This window comes from Erythranthe guttata, chromosome 13, assembly GCF_056151865.1.
Source record: "Erythranthe guttata isolate IM_541 chromosome 13, IM_541, whole genome shotgun sequence".
Lineage (NCBI taxonomy): Eukaryota > Viridiplantae > Streptophyta > Magnoliopsida > Lamiales > Phrymaceae > Erythranthe > Erythranthe guttata.
In genome coordinates, this window is record NC_142545.1 from 15,761,629 (window position 1) to 15,780,908 (window position 19,280).

General features: G+C 36.2%; 1 protein-coding gene across 2 annotated transcripts; it reads left to right on the plus strand.

The window, feature by feature from the left end:
- The first annotated feature begins 993 nt into the window (after positions 1 to 993).
- Positions 994 to 18,912, plus strand: MOR1 (ARM repeat superfamily protein). 2 transcript variants are annotated; one of them, XM_012993264.2, is made up of 54 exons: positions 994 to 1,464; positions 1,639 to 1,744; positions 1,859 to 1,982; positions 2,440 to 2,519; positions 2,613 to 2,790; positions 2,885 to 2,949; positions 3,610 to 3,692; positions 3,876 to 3,961; positions 4,041 to 4,154; positions 5,378 to 5,497; positions 5,840 to 5,942; positions 6,426 to 6,562; positions 6,899 to 6,964; positions 7,060 to 7,171; positions 7,260 to 7,300; positions 7,531 to 7,602; positions 7,735 to 7,839; positions 7,951 to 8,056; positions 8,510 to 8,622; positions 8,707 to 8,794; positions 8,963 to 9,063; positions 10,036 to 10,143; positions 10,270 to 10,375; positions 10,466 to 10,545; positions 10,627 to 10,776; positions 10,858 to 10,933; positions 11,005 to 11,129; positions 11,215 to 11,325; positions 11,410 to 11,559; positions 11,677 to 11,751; positions 11,836 to 11,917; positions 12,008 to 12,114; positions 12,187 to 12,288; positions 12,371 to 12,445; positions 12,776 to 12,871; positions 12,948 to 13,049; positions 13,179 to 13,280; positions 13,477 to 13,659; positions 13,821 to 13,932; positions 14,167 to 14,243; positions 14,327 to 14,406; positions 14,680 to 14,742; positions 15,176 to 15,299; positions 15,875 to 15,997; positions 16,079 to 16,156; positions 16,290 to 16,448; positions 16,569 to 16,727; positions 16,858 to 16,955; positions 17,101 to 17,257; positions 17,348 to 17,464; positions 17,581 to 17,676; positions 17,807 to 17,878; positions 17,963 to 18,254; positions 18,329 to 18,912. In XM_012993264.2, the coding sequence occupies exons 1-54, from the start codon at positions 1,305 to 1,307 to the stop codon at positions 18,580 to 18,582; spliced, it is 6,051 nt and encodes a 2,016-aa protein (XP_012848718.1). In that variant the 5' UTR covers positions 994 to 1,304; the 3' UTR covers positions 18,583 to 18,912. The 2 variants fall into 2 exon arrangements, with proteins under 2 accessions (XP_012848718.1, XP_088667720.1); XM_088811594.1 differs by having other exon boundaries at positions 17,963 to 18,251.
- Positions 18,913 to 19,280: the final 368 nt, after the last annotated feature.

Here is a 19,280-nt window from a genome sequence, read left to right on the forward strand (position 1 = left end):
CGAAATTAAATTTCACTTTAGAAACATACGAATTTGGGCCCGGTTTTAATTGGGCTCAAAAGCAGGCCTAGTTTTTAATTTTGATTTCCAATTGGACTTTATTTTTATTTTATTAAAAAATATATTACCATGTATATATAAACTTATTTACACTAGTAATTGTTTTTGTATTTATATGGATTAAGCTCACTTACACAGAGTATCGGGCATTAGTCGTACGTAGCAGGTAACACAGCAGCAAAATGGAGTTATAATTTGTTATTTTCTTGTGGGCCTTCTATGTGGGCTACCTGTAATAATTGAGCATATAAAAATGAATTAAATTAAATATATATAATTTGAGAATATTTGATTTTGAATACCAAAGTCCAGTAAATATTTCCATAAATTGAACAACTGTTAATTCATCATATTTCCTTGTGAATTTTATATGATCATCAGATACGCTTCATACTCACCAAATTTAAATAAACAAATAGCCGTTCAGTTATTTGAAATTTAAAATACCAAATTTAAATACAAAAATAATACTGTCACGCTTCGTTAATAAAAGGAAACAAAATCAATGATCTGGCATTGGCATCTCTATCGATCTTTTCGTGTGCATCCCTTTCCCAACCGTTGGATCAAATCTTTTCAATTTGTTTGCATTTAAAAAAATAAAAATAAGCCACGGCGCAGAGCCAATGCGTGGGGATCACCGCAGGCAATCCGCTCTCCTTACCTAATTAACCCCACTCGAAATAATTTTGAATTTGCAAATATTTTACAAGCACCTTTGTCTTCTCCCCACAGTGGGCCCCACCCGCACCAGTCCCATTCAAATTTACACCGCTCAACCACAACAAATGTACTCGCTATAACCCACGCGCCTTTTGAAGCCCTTAATTCACGTCGGCAGATCATTGGCTCATTTTATCCACGTGTCCGATTTTTATTAGTCGTTGTTTGTACGCGGTCGTATTAATTTACGGCCTCCCTCTGTCCCAAAACGTAAAACATAAAATTAGCCCTCTCATTCTCTCTCCTCTGTTCCTTTATTTTTTTTTTGAATGTTGAGAGAGAAAATAATAAAAAGAAAAAAGGAAAAGAAAAAAAAAATATAGTAGATTTATCGTATGCACCCACCCCCGCTTCACACTCAACCCTCAATCGGGAATCGCCGGCATTCGGCGGAGTGGATACACAGGTTAATTTAACGGCGACTATTCGAACGGCGGAAGGATTCCGAACGTCGTCTCTCATTTTGAGTATATTATCGTTGCCAGATTTGGGGACGGATATTTATCGGCTAGAATAGGAAAATGTCGGAGGATGAGAAGTTATTGAAGGAGGCGAAGAAACTGCCGTGGGAGGATCGGCTGACGCACAAGAATTGGAAGGTGAGGAATGATGCGAACCTCGATTTGGCCGCCGTTTGTGACTCCATCTCGGATCCCAAGGACGGGCGACTTCGTGAATTTGGTGAGAATTTAGTTTGATTTCTCGTCGTAGATCTGATTTAATGTGATGCTTGATTGCGGTGTGGTTGATCTGCGTAAGAAACTGGCGAACGAGCTACGTTTAATGTGTTGTTGTCTTTATTTTATTTTTTTGAATTATTTAGTGCTTGCTTGTTAATTTTGGAGTTTTTGCTAGGTCCGTTTTTCAGGAAGTCGGTAGCGGATTCCAATGCGCCCGTGCAGGAGAAGGCCCTGGACGCTCTCATTGCTTATTTAAAAGCTGCAGATGCTGATGTTGGAAGGTGAAATTTGCATTCAAAATTTTCTGTGAAATTTACTTTATGTATTTGTTAGACAAATGTGAAACTATTAAATGTGTTGTTTAGTTAACTATCTTGGTTCTGTCTGCGGTTTAGATATGCAAAAGAGGTATGCGATGCAATAGTGGCGAAATGTCTAACCGGAAGGCCCAAAACAGTGGAGAAGGCGCAGATGGCATTTATGTTATGGCTAGAGTTGGAGGCTGTTGAAGCTTTCCTGGTATGTTTCAAAATTAATATGCTATTTCTTTGGAACGACTAATTTAGTTGGTAGTACAATACTAAAGAACATTACTGTCATTGAGAAATATTAGTTGTTAAATAGTAACAATGCATCTTCCCGTTGCCTGCATTAATAGAGGTACGTGTGAAACTGAGAATATTTAGGAAATTCACGATTCTGGTTCTGATATTTACTAGATGCTGTATAACTTGCTTCATGAGTTAAATGTTTGAAAAGTTGATAGAATGTGGGTAATACGGCCTTCTTTCCTGGATGGGTTATGTCCACTCCCTAGTTTATTTGAATCACTTTATTTCATTGTTAAGACATGGGTTGCTAAATGTTTTAATTCCTTTGAAGACTTTTGCACTCTAGTTTTGCTCATATTTGTTTTTCCAGGAGTTGCATTTCTTATAAGATATTCTTAATTGGATGAGTAATGTTCCATTTGTAGGATGCTATGGAGAAAGCAATAAAAAATAAGGTTGCCAAAGCAGTTGTTCCTGCAATAGATGTCATGTTTCAGGCATTAAGGTGTGCAATTAATTGCTGTTGTCCATCATTTCTCAAAAAAATAGCCCTTATCAGTTTTTCATTACAATGACATTTGGGTGGATAATGAATCAGTGAATTTGGGTCAAAGATAGTACCACCCAAAAGAATATTAAAGATGCTTCCTGAACTCTTTGATCACCAAGATCAGAATGTTCGTGCTTCTTCAAAAGGTCTGACACTAGAGCTTTGTCGTTGGATAGGGAAGGACCCCGTCAAATCAATATTGTTTGAAAAGATGCGAGATACAATGGTATGCGAATTTATTTTTTTGTTAATTCTTTTTTGCCTCAATGTCTGGTATTATATGCAAAATCCTTATTCTTTTGTGTTTTGTCACATGGAAGAAAAAAGAGTTGGAGGCAGAGCTTGCCAATGTTACTGGAAGTGCAAAGCCAACCCGTAAAATTAGGTGAGTATCTCTCTCTCGCTCTCTTGCAGTAACAATAAATTATTATATACGCTTTTTTTATAATGGTTCTGGTTTTTAGGTGTAACTAAGTCTCCACTTCGTACTGGTATTGATGTAAAAAATTACATATATATTTATATAAAATTTTCACTTAGCATGCCCCGACTTTGTTCATGATTATTTTATATTAATCCTATATGCTTTGGTGTTGATTTAGGAGATTTGTTTTTCGAATTTTTCACTTGTAGGATAGGCTTGTATTTTGATGTGGTGTTTATGTGATGGACATTTGATTTTTTAGTGTGTCAGAGATTGTTGGAAAGGTATGCAGAAGATAACCTTACTCTCCGTTTTTGTACAGCTCTTGAGTCTGATATTTTTAGTCTTAAGTTTTGTCTCATGTTTTAGTATGATGATCAGTGGAGTTAAATACAATGTTTAATATATTATTTTCTTATCCGGCAACAAGCATGTCCAGCCGGTGACTGCTAATTCTGTTGGTTATGATTTTACATGATTGGATAGTAGAAGCTCACCTTCTGATAGAAAATGCGGAATATATTTGAATATTATTCCTTACCGTTGTACGTGATCGCCAGCCTTCAGTGTGAAGTACTCTTGTTTTTGACAATATATCTTATTGTATTTTTTATCCATCAGGTCTGAGCAGGACAAAGAGCCAGAACCAGAAGCTGTTAGTCAAGCTGTGGGATCTAGTCCTGCCGAAGAAAGTGCAGCTGATAGTATGTTCTTACTGAGCTGAATTGTTGTCATTAATTGGATTTTTTTTCTGGACAAGCTAGACAAAATGAATCGGGCACCGCAATGATTATTGTTTTTGACAATATATCTTATTGTATTTTTTCTGTATTGTCCTGGTTTTCATATGATTATCCATTTTTTGTCTGACACATGTTCTTTATCAGTTCCTCAGGATATTGATGAGTATGAACTTGTTGATCCAGTTGATATTATAACACCTTTGGAGAAGTCTGGATTTTGGGAAGGAGTGGTGAGTCAGATCTGTGTTATCATTTGTAATTTAAGAAATGTGTTCTCTGTGATTGTTTTTATATTTTAATCTATTTTAGAAAGCTGCCAAATGGTCTGAGCGAAAAGACGCTGTTGCTGAATTAACGAAACTTGCATCTACTAAAAGGATTGCTCCTGGAGATTTTACAGAAGCTTGTCGAACATTAAAAAAGGTTCTCCTTGGTTTGGCTTTCTGTATTATTTTAATTCTTTTCTTTGGTAAACTGTGTAAGTGCTTCTTTTGTCGTTTCTATCTCAATTGCATGCGTATCTGGGTGTAATTGGTTTTGTTGGCTGATTCTAGTGGTCAATATTAGATGAAATATTCTATTGTTCGCGTTTGTTTCTGAGCTCTCCCTCCATAACTCGTTTGCTTGCAATCACACTATGGGAACCATAGTAGAAGACATGATGATGATGATAATGATGATGATGATGATGCATCATCTTGAAATAGGTTGCCAAGGAGAGAGAAGGTATAGTGTACTGACATGTATGACTGGGTTTTCTTCAAATATAGTTTGAACTTTTAAGAACTAGTCATTAAAGATTAGCTGTTAGAACTGTTCAAGAAAAGCACTCGTTGTCGATCTTCTCCACTCATTTTTTCTTCATATGTTCATTGCTATTGTCTTATTAATCTTTTGATTAATGGAGATGTATTATTGGATGCTGGTAATTTTGGTGCTGTCTTGACAATCTTTATGGGTTTGGTATATGCTGGAATTTGGCTGCTATAAACATTGATAGAATCTTGTGAAAAGGCTACAGAGTGGTGATGGGGATGGAGGGAAGGGGAATGTTAAAAGATAAATGTTGATGATTATGACGTTTATCGAGTGGTCAAAGCAAGATGATGCCATAAAAAAATGAGAGGATAAAAACTGGTGTGCTATGTGTTATAAATGTCTAGATTTATGATGTTTGTGCTGCAAAAGAGCTTCACGACAAATATGCAACACATTGATAAGATTCATGAGGGTATGGATGGAGAGAATAAAGTATACTCCTTACTCCCTTCAGCTGAATTTTCCTAGAAAAGGGCATGGCGACTCGGGATAAAATACACATTGATTTGCTATTGGTATATCCATTCCTCCATGCAAAAATTTTAACTGAAGTTGACTTTGCTTTATATAATGATGTATGTCCACAAGCTGTTTTGAATTTCAAATTCAACTTTGTTGGTATACTATTGTCTGAAGCAAAATTATTTTACAATTGACTGTTTCTCCTGGGCTGTATTGAAGTCTATGGTTTCTAAACAATATTTGGTCTCATGATTTGAAATATATCTCTTCTGTATTTCTTCTTAATTTGCAGTCACATAAATTTTGGAACGACGTAAAAGAAACTTGACCTCTCCAGTGATACATTACTTTTAAAAAAATTGCAGCTTATTACAGATGTAAACATTGCTGTTGCTGTTGAAGCTATACAAGCCCTGGGAAATCTTGCCAGGGGTCTGAGAACTCATTTCTCAGGCAATTCTCGCTTCTTATTGCCTGTATTACTGGTTAGTATATTACTTGTACATTTATTGTTTATAAAGTGGAAAAAGTCCAAGACCTCCTAACAATGAATCTGAAATGAGGGCTGATTTAACCTTTTCTTTTGTCTCCATGTGTCATTAAGTTTTACGTTAATTTCCCTATTCTGTACTTGTTCAATTAAATTTGAGGATGCAAACATAAAAATATACCAATAGCTACTGGCGTTATGTTTATTTTAGTTTTGTATGTTGCACGGGTAGCTTTGGCCATGGAGATAAATTTGTACAAGTTTTGCTTACTGATGAACTATAGTTCTGTACTTTTTGATGTTGACTTATTTGAGCTTGATCCTTGATGATGTATAGGAAAAGCTGAAGGAGAAGAAACCTACAATGACAGAGGCGCTGATGCAAACTCTTCAAGCAATGCACACATCAGGATGCTTAAGTTTCACTGACATTGTTGAAGGCAGGATTTATACATATCTGAATATCTATACAGCATATGTTATTTTGTTTAACTTATTCACCCGACACTTCCCAGCCTTTGAATATTATGAGACTTCCTGTTCGTGTTATGTATTGAAGACATCTTGTATTTTGCAATATTACCCTTTTTCTGACTTACTGTCTTATAGTTGATTCACGACACCTCTGACATCAGTCTGTAGGTTTCGGTTATGTTATGACAGCCCTTGTATATACGTGTTTCTGCTGCCTCTTAATTATGTTGCAGGGTGTATTGGAATATCAGATAATTTTTTTGATCTTAGGATTACTGATTTGAAGTTTCTCATCAATATAATGTACATTCTGAAAGTTTCCCTCAATCGCTGTAGAATATATTGTGATTTGTAATCTACTATATTCCGTAAACTTTTAGTTTTTTTATATTAGCAAGGTTTCTTTACAGATGAATAACCTGCTGATGAATAAATTTGTTTTCCTGCAGATGTTAAGACAGCAGTGAAAAATAAAGTTCCTCTTGTACGATCACAGACATTGAACTGGGTTACATTTTGTATTGAGACAAGTAACAAGGCAGCTATACTCAAAGTGCACAAGGAATATGTTCCAATATGCATGGAGGTCAGCAATAGATGCATAATTTCTGTGCCACACATTTTGATTTTTAATTGTCTCTGATATAAGTGAGATGTATCATGGTTCAGTTGGACTATTTTCCCTAGCAAATAATCATAAGTTTTGACACAAACAAATTCAGTTATCACTTGATGTCAATTATCATAGATTTTGACATCCATGTAGCTACACACCTGTTTTTGTTAGGAATCCTTAATTGTTTGTTGATATAATGATATCTATTTTGCTATCAGGAGTGTTATGCATATTTAGTTTGTTCAAGGAGTGTTGTTTTATCTTTTCTGTTATTGATTTTCTTGTTGAAATATATATGAACTCCAGTGCCTCAATGATGGAACACCTGAAGTGAGGGATGCAGCTTTCTCAGCTTTGGCAGCTATTGCTAAGGTATTTTATTTTTCATCTTCATCTGTCAATTTGTCAATTTTCACCTTCTCCTTTGACAACACGAATTCCATTGTTTTTATGCCTCTTTATTTTAGATGGTTGGTATGAGGCCTTTGGAGAAGTCACTGGAAAAGCTAGATGATGTTAGGAAAAAGAAGTTGTCTGAAATGATCGGGACAGGGGACCCATCTTCCGTTCCGAGCTCAGGTTTGGAATCTAATGTCTATTATCTTATGTGATTCAATTTATTTTATTACGCTTTTCTTAACATATCTACTTATTACATCAAATTCAGTTGCAGTTCAATCTTCTGGGCGGAGTATGCCTAGCACCGAGGTCAGTAGGTTTTCTTCCAAATTGGCTTTCCGTGTTCTAGTGTGTAAACATGAAATTCATTGTTTCATTAATGTGGTCTGCTAATAGCATGGAAGTCAAAATTTTCCTTTTCCGTAATGTTTAATACACCCTCATTTGTCAGTAATTTCAAAAAATATATTGCTTTGCATATAATGTTCTGTGGATTAGACTTTATGTCACTGATTCTGTTTTCTATTCTCTTCATGCAGGCTTCTGATGGATCTTTTGCTAGAAGATCAGCGGCTAGCATGCTTAGTGGAAAGAAGCCTATTAATACAGCTGTAAGTTATTTTATTACCCAAACCCCACTTCCACTGATGTTGGCAAAATTCTTGCCACAAAGGGATAAATAAAATGGTAATCACTTGTCGATATCTACCTGTGACATATGCATGGTTTATTACTACCGACAGCCTGCTGCTACAAAGAAAGCTGCCTCTGGGAAATCTGGTACCAACAAGAAAAGTGATGTAGGACAATCAAAAGTTCCCAAGCCCACGGAACAGGAAGACATTGAGGTAAAATCTTACGTGTCCTTCGTTCACTCTAGCTGTAATTCCATGATGGGATGCTACACCGGTAATTCTAAGAAGTCATTCTTTGATTAAATAATCCACCTTTTCTTACAGCCATCAGAAATGAGTTTGGAAGAGATTGAGAGCAGAGTAGGATCCCTTATACAAGCAGATACAATTACTCAGCTAAAGAGTGCTGTATGGAAAGAGCGGCTTGAAGGTTTGCATCTTTAAATTACTGCTTGACTTTATTGACTTCATAATGTTCGCTTAATTCCATTTTACTTCTAGAATTTTTTTTCTTGAATCAAGACCATTGAGTGCATGGTTTTTGTTGGTAACTGCTTTCCCTTTTCCTATTGAGAGAACTCAAATGGTGCCTTCACCTCTTAACTTTCACATGATATTTTGGTTATGGAGTATAAGACATGGCTTGTCCCCTTCTCTTTAATTATTTTTATAGCGAATACTTCTAAGTCTCAGATATAATCTCTTGGTGCTTCAGAGTTTGCTTGGAGTTTGTTGGCTGAGCAACTAAATTACGTACATTACATTCATTCTGACCAATTAACTATAGCTTTTATATGATTTTTAAAATGGAATGTGTCTTGCATGTTTTAATTGTGCTTCTTACGTTATGTGGATTTGAATTAATCACATTGTTTTGTTGCAGCTATTACGTCTTTTAAAGAGCAGGTTGAAGCACTAACCAGTCTTGATCCATCAGTTGAGATTTTGATCCGTTTACTTTGTGTTCTTCCTGGCTGGAATGAGAAAAATGTTCAGGTATGAGATCATGAGTGCAATCTTTCCTCCATTGTTGATTACTTAGATTAGTTAGCTCATCCTTTGCAAGGTGTTGATTTGCAGGTCCAGCAACAGCTTATTGATATTATTACACACATAGCTTCAACAGCATCGAAATTTCCCAAAAAATGTGTCGTGCTTTGCCTTTTAGGTCAGAAATATCTGTTATTTCTACCCCCATTTAATGTTGTGATAGTATAGTTTGTTTTGGTTGAAGTTGAATTTACGAGTTATTTTGCATTTGTGATAACTAGAATTATTTTGCTTGGAGTTGAATTTACGAGTTAGTATCTTTATCTAAATGTTGACTTGTTGACAGGTATTACTGAAAGAGTTGCTGACATAAAGACCCGTGGTCAGGCCATGAAGTGCCTTACTACATTTTGTGAAGCTGTAGGACCAGGATTTATTTTTGAGAGGGTAAGTCCTTCCCTTTAGATACATTTATGAATAATATTAGCTGTGTAGTAGATTCTTTTGCTTACCTCTTCTTGCAAGTTGCGAGTATCTTACATTGTGAAATTACTGTTATGTAGCCTTGAAAAACCGGATGACAAGTTGCTCCCACTCTCAAGTCCTTGTTATTTGTTATCCTATTTCACCGTTGTATTCTAACAATGAACCACTATACATGGTCAGTCAAACTTATCGTTTAGATGGGAAAGGAACAAATAAGCCATTTCGGGTTCTATTTTCTTACCCTTGTTCATCCCCAGTAATTGCAGCAACATATTCACCGATTCAGCCGGGATTAGCGTTAATAACACATTCTCAACTGGAAAACTATCCATGTAGTGCTGCTTATCTTCTCTAACTGACTCGGGCATTAAAAAATATTTTATAATAGAACTACGTAATGTCTGTGGTTCTGAATTACTTTAAGTCAATATAGTTCAATCATTGATAGCTACTTAAAAAATAGAACTGCCAGATTAGAACCCTGAGATTTATATATACCGTTACTGCTTTATTGCAACAGTTTCGAAGGTGTGATTGTGGCAACTAAAAAGAGAAACATTCTTGGGTAATTGAATATTGTCTGTGCTGTAGAGCAGTTAGTTTTGGTTATCCGAACACTGGAAATAGTGCACCCAAACTTCTCAAGTTGCGTGTACATTTTATGGGGGAGTTGGGTAAATGAAGATAAGCAAATCAATAAAATGCTCAACTTCTTTCATTAAGGGTTTAAAGCAATGACTTGCTTGATAAAAATGTCTGCAATTTTGTATAATCAAACATAAAGTGATTTGTGATATTGTTTCTTTTGCTAATGTTGTCACGGCTGACACTTCGTTCAATTTTTTATTTGTACTTTTTATAAGGTTACTTTCTTTTCAAAAACACTCGTTTGGCTAATTTTTTGCTTATTATTTCCTAAATCACCGGTTTCAGCTGTATAAAATCATGAAAGAGCACAAGAATCCCAAGGTTCTCAGTGAAGGCCTACTGTGGATGGTTTCTGCTGTGGACGATTTTGGTATTTCATATCTTAAACTGAAGGTGATCGAAGCTACTTTGCAAAAAAAAAAAAGAAATATAATGTTTTCCTCCGATCTGATTTATTTCATGCAATACATCCTTAAGATGACTTCAACTGTTTAACATGCACCGTGTTTGTTGTTACAGGATTTAATTGAGTTCTGCAAAGATACTGGTTTACAATCTAGTGCTGCTGCAACTAGAAATTCTACTATTAAACTAATTGGTTCTCTACACAAGTTTGTCGGTCCAGGTGATGCTTGTGAATTTTTTTTTTTTATATAATTTGTTTATAATCATGCTATTCAGATCTCATAGGGGTTGACTGCTACTCTTTATGTAGATATTAAGAGTTTCCTCTCTGATGTTAAACCTGCTCTTCTAAGTGCACTTGACGCTGAGTATGAAAAAAATCCATTTGAGGTAATTACTTGGGTGGTTAACAGTTTTCCCCCTTAAATCTACTTCTTGTGGTCTTTACTTCTTTAATGTCAATATCCACAGGGAGCATCTGCAGTTCCAAAGAAGACCGTGAAAGTAACTGATTCTACATCAACCTTGTCTGCTGGTGGTGCGGATGGTCTCCCACGTGAAGATATTAGTGAAAAGATCACCCCCACTTTGTTGAAGGGCCTGGAGAGTTCTGACTGGAAGGTGTGGTTACATACAGTAGAGATGAATATCAGATCTATAAATCATTTAAAGTCAGTATGCTGATTTTACATTTTGTCCTAGATTCGCTTGGAGTCTATTGAGAGCGTCAATAAAATTTTGGAGGAGGCCAACAAGCGTATTCAGCCTATTGGAACTGGTATAGTATCTATTGGTTAAAATAAAAACTATCAGGATTCTATGTATGTTCATTTCTTCTCTTACTTCCAGGAGAGTTATTTGGGGCTCTAAGAAACCGTTTGCATGATAGCAACAAAAATCTGATTATGGCAACATTGTCCACTATTGGTGCTCTTGCATCTGCGATGGGGCAGCCAGTTGAGAAGTCAAGCAAGGTTCATGTTCTCAAAATTAGTTTTTCATATCTATCTTCTCCCTTAAAAAGTAGTCATATTATTTACATTATTTTGTTTCATGCAGGGCATTCTCTCAGATATCTTGAAATGCCTTGGGGACAATAAGAAGAACATGAGAGAGTGCACATTGAGTACCTTAGACTCTTGGCTTGCTGCTGCACATCTTGATAAAATGGTCAGTATTCATTACTTTAGAAATTATTTTTTCATGAATCTTTATATATGCGTTGTTAACCTTGTTGCTCTCGCTTTTCTTTAGGTCCCTTATGTTACAGCTGCTCTCACAGATGCTAAGCTTGGTGCAGAAGGGCGCAAGGACCTTTTTGACTGGTTGTCAAAACAACTTGTTGGACTGATTGACTTTCCTGATGCTGTACAGCTGCTAAAACCCTCTGCATCTGCTATGACGGTACTTTCTTACATAAAATCTAATGACGTGCACTGAAATGTTCTGAAGTTGGCATTTGCCTCTATTTAAGTATTTTCTAAGGATATTGCATGGTTAAATTTCTGGTTAACTTTCCAGGATAAATCAGCAGATGTTCGTAAAGCTGCTGAAACATGCTTTAGTGAAATATTGAGGATTTGTGGACAAGAAACGGTATGTAGGTTGCAAATTTTTGAGTCTTGTCGAAGATACACCCTATGTAATTATGGTTTGTATATAATCTATTTCACTTCATAGGTGACCAAAAACTTGAAAGATATACAAGGTTCTGCTTTAGCTATAATTGTCGAACGAATGAAGTCATACGGGGGTTTTCAAGGTATTTTGTTTTGTTCTGTTACTCCTCCCAAGCCAAAGAGTACTATATTGCAAATCCCTTTATTTAATTATTCTGCTCGTTGACTAGCAGAAAATTTCGAATCTGGTAGATCGGCTTCAGCAAGCATCGCAACCAAAAGCAGCACAAAGACTGGAAAAACAAATGGTTCACGACATGGAAGCAAAGCTGTGCCCTCGGTATGTTTTCATGCGTTTAAATTGCTTGATTTTTAAGCATAATACATTTTGATTCTTATTCTGCTTGCATAGAGAACTGTTCCTACCAAGGGATCAAGGCAAGAGCCAATCATGTCGATTCAAGACATCAACATTCAGTCTCAAGCTTTGCTGAATGTCAAGGATTCAAACAAGGTACATTAACTTTGGTCATACTCAGCAGCTTCATTAATCTTTGTTGAAAACAAATATGTATGATTGAGTGATAATGATGCAGGATGACAGAGAGAGATTGGTTGTTCGCAGATTCAAGTTTGAAGAATTACGTTTAGAGCAAATTCAAGATCTTGAGGTTTCTTTTACTGAGCATTTGTTGCTTGATTTGCGCTTTTTGATGTCATTGTTTAAGATTGTGATAAATTTTGAAGTTTTCTGCGCTTTTGGCCCTTATAGTTTATGGGATAATGGGAAAACACCTCTTAGATGAAAAGGGATTATACAGTTTCTAGAACCTGTATTTTTGGTCTGGTCTTAGGATATGTCTGTCACATAGGACGATACCGTTCAAGGGTTGTGAGTTGGTCTCAATATCAGAATCATATTGGTGCTTCATGAAATTATTACGTACCGATATTATATCATCGTGAGATGTTAATAAATGTTTCTGCTCATGTTTCGCCAGAACGATGTCATGAGGTACTTTAGAGAGGATTTGCATCGGAGGCTATTAAGCACTGACTTTAAGAAGCAAGTTGATGGGATTGAGATGCTGCAGAAGGTTCTTCTAGTGTAGTTTCATAATTTTTCTTTGCACGATATATGAATAGGCCCTTACATTCTTGTTGATATTTCAGGCTCTTCCATCCATGGGAAGGGAGTTAATTGAAGTCTTAGACATACTATTAAAGTGGTTTGTGTTGAGGATCTGCGAATCCAATACATCATGCTTATTAAAGGTATATAATCTATTATGAAATTCTGGTCAAACTAGTTTTTTACAGTGACATCTTTGGTTGCAATATTTATAATTTTTTTTAACATCTCGCTGAAACTGACCTGGTTCCATTCATGTGCAATGTTATAAGGTACTGGAATTCCTTCCCGAACTTCTGGATATGTTCCGGAATGAGAGCTATGTAATGACTGAAGCAGAGGCAGCCATATTTATTCCTTGCTTGGTTGAGAAGGTAATAGACACGTAACATCCCATAGTAGAATGATCTCTCCTTAAGTGGATGCCCACTAGTGCCTTGGTTGCTTCAAATGTTATTATTTTCTAAACTTCAATTTGCATTTGCATGTTTGATGATGATTCTCATAACTTTGTGACCATATTTGGTTTTTGTTCAACTGTTACCCAATGGTCGTTACTTTGCACTGCAGTCTGGACATAATATTGAAAAAGTTAGAGAAAAAATGCGAGAACTGATGAAGCAAATTGTCCACACGTATTCTGCTGCAAAAACTTTTCCTTATATATTGGAGGGCTTGCGTTCTAGAAACAACAGAACGAGGATAGAATGTGCTGATCTTGTTGGATTCTTACTGGATAATCATGGAGCTGAGGTAACTTGTTAGTTAGAGCCACTTCATTATCGTTATCATTACTTCAGTTGACTTAGTCTTTTATGTGTTATTCTTCTTGTTCTTCTCTTGTCAGATAAGTGGGCAATTGAAATCTTTGCAAAGTCTTTTATGTGTTATTCTTCTTGTTCTTCTCTTGTCAGATAAGTGGGCAATTGAAATCTTTGCAAATTGTTGCAAGTTTAACTTCTGAACGAGACGGTGACACTAGGAAAGCTGCTTTGAATACTTTAGCTACTGGATTTAAGATTCTTGGTGAGTTTTATATCGGTATTACTGCTGGCAGAATGATGGAATATTTATTTGGACTTCTTGCATAGTACACAAACTCTTGTAAAAGAATGAGAGTATTTTCATTCCAGATTGATGCTAGTAAATGATTAAATTTTCTTTTGCTGTTGACAAATATAATAACATTCATCATCACAGTTATTATTTAATGTTTTAATCATTCTTTTGCCTGATCATTGACAATAATTTTTGCATTAGGTGATGATATTTGGAGATATGTTGGGAAGCTTACTGAAGCTCAAAGAAGTATGTTAGATGATAGATTTAAGTGGAAGGTAAGTACATTTTGTGATATCCATTTTAATAAAATTTTACTCTACCACATTTAAATATATGTATATATTTTTTATTTTCTCAGGCTCGAGAGATGGAGAAGAGGAAGGAAGGGAGACCAGGCGAAGCTAGAGCTGCCCTAAGACGTTCAGTTAGAGATAGTGGGTATGTGTTTGGGCGAGCTTGATTTATTAGTCATATTAAGCTCATTACTATTGAGTGAAGTTTGTGGTCAAGAACTTATTAGCTTTCAGATAAAGTTCTAGGCTGGAAAGAAAATGAACGTGTGACCGTATGAGTATGACCACAATGAAACTTTCATGTTGTTGTTCATTCATGCTGCCTTTGTTGTATTACTGAGGAGAAAATGAACATATGATCACAATTTTATGTTCTCGTTTTAGTTGATTGCTAAATAACTTTTCCATGATTCTGCAGGTCTGACCCAGCTGAGCAGAGTGGCGAAGTTTCACGGTCTATAACAGTCCCAATCTTTAACAGGTACCTGACATTTTCCTGGTGTGTTATTTATATGAAAGTGGTGGTGCCAACATTTACTAAGAGGGCTTATTAAAGGTTTATGAGGGTTCGGGTCCCAAAAAAATACCAAAACAATGTAAATATGTGTAGACCTTAATTGCAATAGTTTAAAATAAAACATAATGTGTCCGAAATATGATTATTGGAGCTTTTAATATTAGATTTCCGCTTGGGAATTTGGGCGGACGGGCTAAATGAGATAGTTTGGGTGAGCTAAATCATTTGAATAAGCTATTAGGAAATATGAAAAAGTTGATTGAGAGTGGGCTTGAAGTCTACCCCAGCAAAAATGTAGATCCGCTACCAGCCACTCCTTGTTTCCCCCTGCTCATTATATTTGTAGTACAGAGGCCCATATTGTTCTAAGTTTATCATTACCATTTATTTGTCACAGGGAGAACTATGGTCCTCCTGAAGTTCACACGGATAGACTTCCGATGACTCAGACATATTCTGGTGTGGGCCCCACAGATTGGAACGAATCGCTGGATATTATTACATATGGTTCTCCCGAGCAGGTTTGTTTTAAAAATTCACGTGGAAGAAACATCGGGTTTTAGAAGTCTGAAGGGAGTTATAGAAAGATAGGGATTGCTCTTGTCCCAAATTTATCTGTCATGTTTGTTATTTAATGCAGTCAAAATGACACTATTATTTCAACAGTATCAATGAAAGAATAATTTTTTTGATGGAGTTACATTAACGACTTCAAGAACATGTAAATATACCAATCTTCATGATTTAGTTTGAGAGTTTTCTCTGAATTTTTTGCCCAAGCTTGTATATTGTCAATTTTAAGTTTGCTAAGAAAGCTTTGAAGTCGTTGAGATGTTATTCAGGTCCTGAATGTTTTGCTTGTCTGGACTGTCCCTATATTTTCTAGAGCATGAATTAAATGCTTTTCTGTTATTTAATATTTTCTACCAAAAGCATGAACAAAACTGAGGTCTGTTTTCCTCAACTGTTATTAACCTTATCTAGCTTGAAATATCTCAATTATTTGGATGTTTAACCTTGACATCATTCCTTAAAAAAAAAAAAGAAGGTTTTTGTATTTGTGTTCATTTATCAACGGAGTCCTTGTTTTCTGCAGTCGGTCGAAGGAATGAAAGTTATATGCCACGAACTGGCACAAGCAACCGCTGATCCTGATGGCAGCGCAATGGATGATGTAGTGAAAGATGCTGATAGACTTGTTTCATGCTTGGCAAATAAGGCAATTATTTTTTATTTTCCATGTTTTAATTTTGCCTGTTAGTCACATCAGAATTCCTCAAAAATGTTTTATTTGTTACAGGTGGCAAAAACTTTTGACTTTAGTCTCACTGGTGCCTCTTCAAGATCTTGTAAATATGTCCTGAACACTTTGATGCAGGTAGGGGCTACTTTCTTTTGTTTTATTCATACCTGATTCCCTCTTCGCTGGACGTGAGCCAAGAACTTTGGACTCGTCTTGAATTGTAAAGCTTAAATTTGAGTTTGGATATTGTCCTTTTTTTTTCGTGCAGACTTTCCAGAACAAGAGACTTGCTCATGCAGTCAAGCAAAGTACCCTTGATAGTCTCATCACAGAACTGTTGTTATGGCTTTTGGATGAAAGGGTTCCGCAGATGGATGATGGCAGTCAACTGCTGAGAGCTTTGAACGTTCTGATGTTGAAGATTCTGGTAACTTTTTTTAACTTATAGTCATAAAAGGGCATCAGCAGGCCTTAAGCTTTTTGAGTATTCGTCTCTCCTGTAGATTACTTATTCTTGCTTGTTTGGATGACCGTCTTCCGAATTCAGGATAATGCAGACCGTACTTCATCATTTGCTGTGCTTATAAATCTCTTGAGACCTCTGGATCCATCAAGATGGCCGGCTCCAGCAATAAACGAGTCTCTCGTTATTAGAAATCAGAAATTTTCAGATTTGGTTGTTAAATGTTTAATTAAACTTACCAAGGTATTGTTATACGGTTTGTTTTCTTATCATTCTTTATAGCCATCTAGACCACTTGTGGTTTTACTCTTAATAAACTTGTGATCTGTATACATAGTGATTGTTTAATCTGTCCCATTTTCATGTAATATAGGTCCTGCAAAACACAATACATGATGTAGACCTTGACCGCATCCTTCAGAGCATCCATATATATCTACAAGAATTAGGAATGGATGAAATACGGAAGAGGTACTCATTTAATTACTTGTTTCAATTAACTTTTGTTCCTTGTTTGACGAGGTAGACTGTCAAACGTCAGTATTGTTGCGGTCTTTGTGATGGACTGTGTATCAATAACATGCTTTTTTTTTTTTAACCTTATGAATTTACTAAGAGCGGGAGCTGATGACAAACCACTTCGCATGGTTAAAACCGTTCTACATGAGCTTGTTAAACTTCGTGGAACTGCTATAAAGGGTCATCTTTCCATGGTCCCAATAGACATGCAACCTCAACCTATCATTCTTGCCTACATCGATCTTAATCTTCAGGTAGTTATGGTGTACTCTCGATGATACGGTTGTTTACTGTGGTTATTCATAATTAATTGTAGTCATTCTAATTCAAATAAAATTGAGCAGACCTTAGCAGCTGCTAGAATGTTGACGCCATCTGGGCCTGCTGGGCAAACTCACTGGAGCGACTCGACTGCCAACAATCCAGCACCTACTGCACAATCTGCAGATGCCCAATTGAAGGTATAGTGAGGTCTTTTATTAGTCTCTTGCTATATTATCCTTTTAGTTTTTGCCTTTTCCCGCTATGTTTGGCCCCATATTTCTGAAACTAGCTCCCTGGTATCTGCATATAACAGCAAGAACTGGCTGCAATTTTCAAGAAAATTGGTGACAAGCAGACTTGCTCTATTGGTTTGTATGAACTGTATCGCATAACACAGTTGTATCCTCAGGTAATCGATCTGTCTCTAACATCTGCCAACATTCGATCTTTACCATATTTTATATACACTTTTAGTTTAAAACAGCTTGTTAATGTTCAATTTTTTTCAGTAAAATTTTATTTGCTCAACTTCTTGTCAGGTTGACATTTTTTCACAGCTTCAAAATGCTAGTGATGCATTTCGAACATACATTAGAGATGGTCTGGCACAGGTCTGGATCTCGTTTTCTATTGATTATATGTTGCAGCATCTTGTAAGCTTTAATGAACTGTTCTAATATTTATTCTTCTGGCAGATGGAGAAAAACGCCGCAGCAGGAAGGACACCTTCAAGCGTGCCCCTGTCCACTCCTCCCCCAGCTGCTCTCAACCTCTCTCCGAATCCTCTTTCCCCTGTAAATGCAAACACATTAAACGACTCAAGAAATCTGAATGCGAGAGCCGAACCAACAAATTTCAGTTTACCACCATCGTACGCTGAACATGATCAGGGTTTCAATGTCATTTCTCCAAGAGTGTCTAGTTATAGTCAATCGGCGTTACAACATAACTTGGATGATTCGAGAAATGAGAGATTACCATCTGGTGGTTAGTTATTTCATCAAAGCTGTTAATCTTATTTATTTATTTGATAATTACCTAATTATTTACGGTTGCTGCAGTGTCAAATGGGACATTAGACGCTATTAGGGAAAGGATGAAGAGCATCCAATTAGGATCATCTGCAGTGAATCCAGATCCCAGAAATCGGCCATTGATACAAGTAAACGGGAATGTTAATAATCATCCTGTTCCAGAAGTGCACGGGGCAGGTAATCGTGTGCAGGGTGGGATACTTCCGATGGATGAAAAGGCATTATCTGGGCTACAGGCTCGTATGGAAAGGTTGAAGAGTGGTTCATTTGATTCACTGTAGGAAAGCTGTGGTTAAGTATCCCACTGGATGCTGATCTTGTTTGTAAATGGTGAGATTTTGAATATTGGGCAATTATTGTTTTAGACTTTGGATATTGTGTCAATTTGTTGCAGAGGCGTTGGTTCTTTAGATGAACGAATGCAAGAAAATCTCGTTCTTATTGTGTTGTCGGTATTTACTTGTATATTGTAGTGCTCTCTCTGTCTCTATAAATTAGTTATGACCGGTCGGTCGTCTGTTCCTTCCGAAATCGTTAGATGAATTCACTTTCTTTATGAATTTTGCTTGGGTTTTTGATGAGTATCTATTGAAATACTGGAATTGCGAAAATATATTTGGGTTTATTTATCCTTGTATTTTGTTCTAGAAAGTCCTGTTTGCTGGGTTCTGCATGTCAATTCAGTGGCTCTGTTTTAGCTCACTGGTTTTGTTGGGCAATTAGTATTAACTTGTCGCTTCTTAGCCCCACTACGTGTGTCGGATATAACTTATTTGCAACTTTCTTTGGTAACCATCACTTTCATAAATGAGAAAAACTCCCTCTCCCATTTAACACCCACAATTATACCTCTACGAATTGTCTCTTATTATTACTTTCTCTCAGTTCTATTCTAGTTATTTACATTTTCTGTATTACTATTACTATTCCACAATTACCAAACTAAAGTAGTGATCGACAGACCAAAAACGATAAAAAA

Coding starts and splice junctions, on each gene's coding strand:
- MOR1 (XM_012993264.2), top strand. CDS start 1,305: ATGTCGGAGGATGAGAAGTTATTGAAGGAGGCGAAGAAACTGCCGTGG. Junction 1,465..1,638: donor CGGGCGACTTCGTGAATTTG/GTGAGAATTTAG, acceptor AGTTTTTGCTAG/GTCCGTTTTTCAGGAAGTCG. Junction 7,172..7,259: donor ATCTTCCGTTCCGAGCTCAG/GTTTGGAATCTA, acceptor CATCAAATTCAG/TTGCAGTTCAATCTTCTGGG.